A 9,023-nucleotide genomic window follows, 5' to 3' on the forward strand; every position below is an offset into this window, starting at 1 on the left:
GGACTTGCAGCATTAAGAATATTGAGCTGAGGATCAAGGACTGAAAATTAGAGAAGAAGGGGGGGAGAAGAAAGCAGGCAGCAGAAATAAGTTATAACCAAGAAAAGGAAAAAAGAGCATATGGTTAAAACAAACCAAATAAAAATGTCTTCTGTCTTATCGAAGTTCTGAAAGAGAACGGTACCACCCCCACCCAAAAGCATCTCCAAGTCAAACTCGTGAACTTTCTCCAAATTTTTACCAAAACAAAATTGTCTCGAGGAACTATGTCCACCGGTGTCAGCCAGTTCTAGAGTAGGTACGGCCTCACTCCTAAGAAAAATCTAAGAATCTGTTGAATCCTCAATTTTGTACAATTGTATTTGTTGTAAAGGCCTAAGGGATCTGGTCGTTGTCCCCCGACTCCATGGCAGAACCTGAAAAGTATAAGGATTAAGGTCATCATGAAGAGATCCACAAGCAGAGCACGAAAGGAGGGCGGCAGCTCAAATTTACATGCACAGCCCATATGAGAAAGAAAATGAAGCTTATCCATTCAATTCCAGGAAGCCTATTACGTCAAACACAAGAGGACAACATACCGGTTGAATGCCTATTGGAACATCTTGCTGTATGCCTTTCTCTCCTGATCACGTCTATCAGCGATCTGTGACAATAACTTGCACGTAAAACCTATTTCGCCTTAAAAACTTATTTCCAGGAAACATAATTTTCTTTGATATACTAACCTTCTTCTTAGCAGCAGCAAGCTCTTTTTTTATTCCAACTGAAAAAAAAAAAAACAAACAAACAAACAATTTACAAAGTGAGCTCAAATTCTATACAGTCGGCCTCAACCCCCATTCCATACGAAAACATAAGTAAATTGATTGTTTATTCATCCTGAATATATGAACATATTGAGTATACACGTATGAGTATCAAAAGGTTAAATCCTACGTTAGAGATTCCACAAATGTGAATACTTAATAGGTAATAGAGTACAGTTGCATTCAAACCCAATGGGTTTAGGGCATGTTTGGAAACACAAGTATTCTCAAATATTTTTAAACTACTTCACTACTATTCACAAACAGTTCACTATTATTCACAAATAATCTAAGATATTCTTAACATCTAAATAGAAGTTAAACTGAGTTCTATCCCAATATATATTTTATTAAGAATTTCAACCCCATTACAGTGTAAATTATAAGTTCACAGATTATATGTTTGAAGCTCTTAAGTAAACATCAAAGTCAAATATCTGAAGTGGTAACCATCCAGCATTGATACCATAATGTCTGCCCAAAAACAGATCATAACGAAGGGTTGAATTGCACTGACCATCAGTTGGCTCCAATTCCAATGCCTTCTTGAAGCTTTCAACGGAGGCATCAATGTCATTGAGTGCCATGTAGGCCTGATCAGGAGGACTATCATAGTTAGTGTCACAAAATATAAAAAAAAAAACAAATAGCCTAGCAAATGGCCAGCCAAGCACCAAGCACACAGAATATATCTGAAAATCATACGTCCACTTCAAGATGCCTCATCTTTTTTTGGGTGCTTACAGACATAGATCATAAATAGACTCAAGTTCAAGTGGAGACAAAACTATGCAAAATTATAAAGAAAATGCTTTCAAATGTGGCAACAGGGACTAAAAAAAGGACTGCTAAGATTCGCAAAGATGAAAGCATCTGCGAAAAATTTCTCAACCAAAAATCTTTGAAGTTCCCATCCTTTTGGTGATAGATATTCTTCATATGAGGAAGATACCAACCTGACCTTGGCGGAACAAAGCTTTCACATTGTTGTCTCCATCACGCATTGCAAATTCTGTGTCTAACAATGCTCCTTTCAGATCCCCCAACTTCAACTTACAAGCCTAAAGCAATATACCGCATCAACTGTTAAATACACCAAAAAACATTGGGAATTGAATGATAATAAGGGAGATATTTATCTCCGTGCAGCTTGAAAATAAAGCATTAAGGAAAATGCAGAGGCTTATTCTTAGATATAATAATATCATTTGCTATAAACGAGCAGTAGTTTGTGTACATAATTGGCCCAGATTCACTTACAGAGCTGTTAGTGAAAATTTGGGACTTTTTCTTCCTCAAACATGAACTCTTCTCTGCAGCAAAAGGAAATAAAGCATAAGATCAAACTAAAGCACAGGGATTTGTCAAAATTGTCAGATCCTTCAAATACAAAGAAACTTTAAAGAGAAAATTGACAGCTCACCTTCATCAATCCCTTGTTTCTCCCAGCAGACGTCTAGATATCGCAAAGCCTTCCGATACTTTCTAAGGGCCATCTTATAGTCTTGTCTCTGTATGCGGGAACTATTAGCTTGTTGGAAATGCAGGAAGTAAATGTTTTTTCACAAAAAATAAAGGAAAACAAAACAAAACAAACTGATGTTGCCAACAGAACCAACAAGAACCAGTTTTTCCAAATTTCCTTTGAAGCCCCACGAAGGACTCATATTTCAACTAAACTTCTGAAGTACACTCGGGGAAATAAGACAATAACATCAGTAACCATCACCTTGTAATTTTCATTGCCAAAAGACTTTACAGAATCAACAGCAATCATCCACCAGGAGATCTCATTAGGACTCTCATCCAGGTCAGCTGGCCAATCAGGATAAGTATCACCATCTTGGAAAAAATTAGATGTCCCATCATCTGCCTTCTCAAGAATTTCTCCACAGTCTACAATTAGAACATCAGCAGTAGGATAGTCACCGCCATCAGTCGTAACATGCTCAATTGATCTCACCACTCCCATCCCTTTAATCACCTTCCCAAACACAACATGTTTTCCATCTAGATGAGAAGTGCGAGTGGTTGTGATAAAAAACTGAGACCCGTTTGTGTCAGGACCAGAATTAGCCATAGATAACATTCCTTTCCTTTCATGCTTTAATTCAAAGTTCTCATCTTCAAATTTCAAGCCATAGATAGATTCTCCCCCAGTACCATTGCCAGCAGAGATATCTCCACATTGCACCATAAAGCTTTTAATAACACGATGAAAACGGCTTCCCTGGAATGGGCAACATTCATTGGGAAGAAATTAAGACAATTATCATTAAGCCCTTCAAAGGGAAATACAACCAATGCAATATAACAATTGCTAATTCTCTAAGTTGCCCTAAATTTTTAACCAGAAAGAAATGAACTAGAAAGAAAGACAAGCATCTACCACTTAAACCCCACCCATCTCTCCGTAACATATGCCAGGCTCATCATATAGCAAAACAACCTTAAAACTGTCATCGTTTCCCGAGTACAAAATACCACTAGGAATATCGCTTTTATCTTTCACTCACCAACTACAACACCCAGATTTGTCCAGTGTTCCACATTTTTGCATAAAAAGTTAAGCCATACGTCGAAGTACTTGCTTTGTTATGGCCTGCTGAGATTCGTTTCCCTTGACTTTGTTGGAAAAAACAGGTTTCTTCTTACCATTAGTATTATGGTTCAAAGGGTTTCTTAATTGGATAATAAGGCCTGGGTTTGTATAGCGAGCTTATATTAGATAAGATGAGATGGATTATGAATAGTAATGAGATGACTTAGAAATTATTTGAGTTAGAATATTTTATAGAGTTTTGAGAAAAGAAAGAAAAAATGTTGAATAAATATATTATAAATTTAAAATTGTTAGAATATAATTTTTGTTTTGAAATTTGAAAAAGTTAAATAGTTTGTAATTGTGTTTTGTTTGGAAGTTTGTAAAAATTGTAATAATTAAATAATAATTTGATAAAAAAATTAAAGATTTGAAATTAAAAAATATTTATGTTTATAGTATTTACATATTGAGATGAAATTGGATTAACTACGTATATATAAAAGTAGATTAAATAAAAATCAAAAACTAAAAAGAGGCATCTTTTCTCCAATCATGAAAGCCATCAGGGTCTTTTCCCTTTACTACACAAAGAAGAAAGATTATGCTAGAGCCACCGCTAGGAGCTCTCGCTAAGCTTAAGAAATTATTTGAGTTAGAATATTTTATAAAATTTTGGAAAAAGAAAGAAAAAATGTTGAATAAAAATATTATAAATTTAAAATTGTTAAAATATAATTTTTGTTTTGAAATTTGAAAAAGTTAAATAGTTTGAAATTGTGTTTTGTTTGAAAGTTTGTAAAAATTGTAATAATTAATAATAATTTGATAAAAAAATTAAAGATTTGAAATTAAAAAATATTTATATTTATGGTATTTAGAATATTGAGATGAAATTAGATTAATTATGGATATATAAGATTTAAAAAAAAATCTACGGATATATAAAAATAGATTAAAAAAATCAAAAACTAAAAAGAGGCATCTTTTCTCCAATCATGAAGGGCATCAGGGTCTTTTCCCTTTACTACACAAAAACGAAAGATCATGCTAGAGCCACCGCTAAGAGCTCTCGTTAAGTTTAAGAATTTTTTTTTTTCATTAATTTTTTAAATTATTTTTTAATATTTTTAAATATTTTAAAAAAATATAAAAAATTTATATAAACAATTTTTTCTTAATTATTAAAAAAAAATTGAGAACGATAGCTATCAACAGTATCTCCAAGCAGGATCCTAGCATTATTCGAAGAAGAAAATCAGAATTCAGGCCTCTCCATTAGTGCAACGAGGCACAGAGACCTAGGAACATCAGTTACCTCAAAATCAATGAGAAAGTATCGGCCAAACGGTACATTAAAAAAAAAAGAAAAAAACCCATCGTGATTCTCAATCGCCCAGGACACAACCGCCATGTAGAACCAAACTATATACAGCTATCTTTAGCCCCAAATACATATACTTTACAGAACACGCATACTTAGATGTATACCAAAACCCAGCACGTGTATACACGCACAAAAGGACATATATACGTAGGTAGAAACAATAGAGAGGCATAGACACCAGTGAAATTCATAAACGATGGTCACCAACCCTGCAAAAACAGACTACGACTTTACTCTCATGATTATCAAGAACGGCGGTAGAGCTTTTGCCTCGCCAAAGCTATGAACCTAGACCCAGTTAGTCACGTACGTATCAACTTATATACAGACATAAATGTATACTTATATGTGAAAGAAAGGACCTTGTAATGAAGAGGAGCCGCAGTATTGGGACCAATGCCCTTCTCGCCTGTGCAAAGAGCCCTGAAGTTCTCAGCTGTTCTGGGCACCACATCGTTGTAAAGCTCCACCACAATCCTCCCTTCCAGTTCTCCTCCTATGCTTATGTCCAGAAAGCACCGTGGCCTACCCATCTCTGTCTCCCAATATCTCTTTGTGTCTCTCTTTCTGGACTCCTCTCTGACCGAGCTCTGAACGTACAAAAAATTAATAATAATAAAGAAATAGTTGGTGAACCCTAGTAAGTGCCGTTGTTGGCCATATATATACCCATATATATAATCACCTCGAACCTGCCAACTTTTCAATTCTCAAATGCCTCGGTCTTTTAAGGGTCATTTATTTTAGGAAAATGCTTTGTCTATGAAAGTTATCGAATTGTATTTTTCATTTATTTAATGATTAAGAAGATATTTTTATTAAATTTATGTATTTTTAAAATATTTAAAAAAAGTTTATACATTCAGTGGCATGGCCACTCTCAGTCTCAATTGAGGTAGCATCATCCTTTATTTTACCTTTGAGGCGACATGCTAGAGATAAGGTTCCTCTCGTTATTGGATTCGGTTAAGTTGAATAATTTGTAAATAATTCTGTTTTCCACCCAAAAAATAAATAAATAATAAAATACCTCAAATACACAAATTAGATCTCAAGTATGTCAAATCGGATTTTGGTTAAACATTCTCAGTGACTTGTATGTCTTCTGAGTGTTGCTACAGCTCTTTGAAAGGGACCGATGATTAATGGATTATATTTTTATTATTATTTACAGATTGGAAAAATATAGTTACAAATATAATTATGTATTAATTAATCTGTATATTAATGTGATGTGATTGTTTAAAAAGTAAATTTGATTGAAAACAGTATTAATTTAAATGTTAAATATAAATAAATCAAAATTGGTATACAGATTAATGTGCAACTGTACTTATATGTAACATAACTCTTACGGATTATATGAAATTGCACAGCTAGCGGATGCGACATTCGACTTGGAAAGCCTTTACCCTTTTTTTTTTCTTTGTTTAAAAAAAAAATGAATGCATGGAGATAATACCGAAACCAATAAGAAGATCCCACATGGTGTGTGCAAAGATTAAGCATACCAAAATCCATGAAAAGAAAGACGTAGAGAAGGATGGGACGGGCGCACGCATGAGTGTGCCCATTTCAGGTGGAATGTCACTGAGGTTGGAGCATCTCCGCCGGAGGGTCTTGTCTACTGTCTTGTCTTTGGACTTTCGATCTCGTCCCTTCACAGAACAAAACTCGGGAATGGCCACCTTTGGTCACGTCCAGTACCACAGATTGATTAATGTCCGAATCTGTAAAGAAGTGGAAACGAACGTCTCACTTCTGCAGCTAGCTCTCAAAGAACCAACTAATTATGACCATACATACATCTACCTGTGTAAAATCAGTATCCATAATGCATGAAGATTAATGTCCATTTACTGATCATTATCTACTCTTGCATGCGTTAATTTGTTTTTAATTTGCTCGACTATTTTAATTATATATATGAAGATCATCATATATATTTATATATATATATATCCACCTTCTTTTTCTTTTTCTTTTTCTGGTTAGGCAAGCAATATTTATGACCATGCATGCATCCACCTGTTATAATTAAAGCTTCTACGTACAGTACTGTCCCCTCGAGAAAACTAAAGGAAAACACATGATATTGCCTTACTAAACGCCCCGGTCGGGGTGGGGAAGGGGGGCCCTGACCAATGTGCATATATATGGCTTGATATTGGATGACGTTTCATCTTAATGTGCCTGCATGCCTGGACTGACATTTAAAATTAAATAGCATTTATTTTTTAATAATATATCTATTGTAACGGGCCCCATTTAATTATGAACGGAACAAAACCGCCCACTTGAGACAGCACGAGTAATGCCAAAATCTTCGACAGGAAATTGCAACTTGCAACTTTCAACCCACTAGGTGGTGGTACTTGCTGTGGATGTGAATCGACAACTCCACCCAAAAGCTAGATCACTACTGATCTACTTATCATGATCAACACCTTAGTGCATGGGACATTAATAAAACAAGCACATGCGATTATATATATAAATATATATATATATATATATATATATATTATGTACGTGTCTGTGTGCTATGATCTCTGATGATCTCCGAAAGCGGGGAGTGTGAATTGTCGTCATTTTTGGTGCATTATATACGTCTGTGATGATTGGAGAAGGGCTTGGGAAAAAGCATGTAATTGGAAGACCAATGAATGAGAATTAGGTATTTTGTACGTATTGTCACACTCAGTCATGCATCATCAAAATGTTCAGTGCGCTCTCTTCATTGGTTTCGTTTGAACTTCTAATCAATCTCATGATTATTGGAAAATAAACTAATCAATATAATTATAGAAAGCATTAGCGAATGAGTTTATAAATTGTTATAGATAAACAAACTTTAATTTAATAAATTATCGTGGAAGACGTTTTAATAAAATTCTATATATATGAAAATACAAGATCCATATTTTTAAAAAGTGAGATGATTATATCTATGAATTTTTAAATGGATTAAAATATATTTGTAAATATACATCTAATTGTCTGTTTCTTTTATCTATTTATTGAATAATATTAGATACACTCATAAGTTATGCAAGTGCCACGTATTCATTTTGAAAAAGAGTGTGATCTACTATTAAAAAATTAATTTTTTCATATATTTTATATTTACTTATTTTTTCAAAATGAATGCACGATACTTGCATATTCTGTAACTGAAAATATTAGTTCTTTTATTTATTTGTAAAGGAATGATATTTACAGTTATGAAATGTATAAATATTGTGTAATCTTTTTTAAAAAAACTCACATAAAAAATTAATTTAATAATAAACTTAACTATTTTTAAAAATAATTATGCGATACTTAAACATTTCTTAATTATGCGTGACATTATTCTTATTTGCAACCACAACGCAGCGAAAGGTGGGCGCAGGAGGAGCAGATTGTCGTCTTGGGCCAAGCCAGAGCCTAATCCATGGGACCCAAGATGGGCTATTCCCTAAGACCATCTGGAATCCCGTGCAGCTAATACAGGGTTAAGCCCAGTAATAAGCCCGTACGCACCAACATGGATGATAGTGGATAGGAGCCCTTTTTTTCTTTTTCTTTTTAAGATATCTTTGATTCTTCACAGTTCTGACTTTATGCCGATTGGATGCATTGTTTTCTTTAAGAGTACTGTGTAGTGCTATTTAAAAATCTTTACATTAACCTAAATTCGTATGATATAATTTAATTTATGAGATTTAAATTTTAAATTTTATTTTTTAAATTAAATTATGCCACATAGATGATATGTGGTGTAAAAATCTTTAAATAGAATTTTTTTTTTGAAGTATTACTACTCATCATCCTTACACACTACATATAAAGAAATTTTTAAATAATAATAATAATAATAATAAATTAATATATATTAAGTTTATACATCATATTAAGAATTTATTTTTATTATAAAAGAAAACTAACATATTATATAAGGTTATGATCATTTTTTAATTTATTTTTATAAAATATTTTTACAATAATAACAGTTCTATCATTAATTTGATCGTGGAATTATTCTTGCACATTAATGGTTAATTTTCAAGTAATTCAAGCATAAGAATTAGATTTAAAGAATCGAGTGGCTTTTCGATTCAAGGCTTCTGCTTTCTGACCTAAAACCACCGCTACGAAAGGACAAGCAGCCGTGACATGAAATGTGATGCCGCGTACTAAACTTTTGGACACTTGGCACTCATCTATTCAACGATGGAGCCTGTAAGAAGGAATCCATAGTAATGTCTAAGACCATGGTTTTTCCTGATTACAAAACCATGGA

At 33.4% G+C, this 9,023-nt stretch overlaps 1 protein-coding gene across 3 annotated transcripts; it reads right to left on the reverse strand.

Moving 5' to 3' along the window:
• Nucleotides 1-87: 87 nt before the first annotated feature.
• On the reverse strand, nt 88-5,420 carry LOC122310888 (peptidyl-prolyl cis-trans isomerase CYP40-like). Of its 3 annotated transcripts, none has more exons than XM_043125123.1 (9): nt 5,101-5,414; nt 2,539-3,039; nt 2,233-2,320; nt 2,070-2,122; nt 1,766-1,870; nt 1,327-1,402; nt 729-766; nt 582-646; nt 88-416 (listed from the first exon to the last, which is right to left on the reverse strand). In XM_043125123.1, exons 1-8 carry the CDS (start codon nt 5,269-5,271, stop codon nt 593-595), a joined length of 1,086 nt encoding a protein of 361 aa, XP_042981057.1. In that variant the 5' UTR covers nt 5,272-5,414; the 3' UTR covers nt 88-416; nt 582-592. The 3 variants fall into 3 exon arrangements, with proteins under 3 accessions (XP_042981057.1, XP_042981058.1, XP_042981059.1); XM_043125124.1 differs by lacking the exon at nt 5,101-5,414 and adding an exon at nt 3,326-3,569; XM_043125125.1 differs by lacking the exons at nt 88-416; nt 582-646; nt 729-766; nt 1,327-1,402 and having other exon boundaries at nt 1,766-1,892; nt 5,101-5,420.
• Nucleotides 5,421-9,023: the final 3,603 nt, after the last annotated feature.

Source organism: Carya illinoinensis, chromosome 5 (assembly GCF_018687715.1).
Source record: "Carya illinoinensis cultivar Pawnee chromosome 5, C.illinoinensisPawnee_v1, whole genome shotgun sequence".
Lineage (NCBI taxonomy): Eukaryota > Viridiplantae > Streptophyta > Magnoliopsida > Fagales > Juglandaceae > Carya > Carya illinoinensis.

What these genes read in the sequence shown, in the direction of transcription:
- LOC122310888 (XM_043125123.1), bottom strand. Translation starts at nt 5,271, where the DNA reads ATGGGTAGGCCACGGTGCTTTCTGGACATAAGCATAGGAGGAGAACTG. An exon ending in CGGCTCCTCTTCATTACAAG is followed by an intron (nt 3,040 to 5,100) that starts GTCCTTTCTTTC and finishes TGCCCATTCCAG; the next exon opens with GGAAGCCGTTTTCATCGTGT. An exon ending in AAATTTTCACTAACAGCTCT is followed by an intron (nt 1,871 to 2,069) that starts GTAAGTGAATCT and finishes ATATTGCTTTAG; the next exon opens with GCTTGTAAGTTGAAGTTGGG.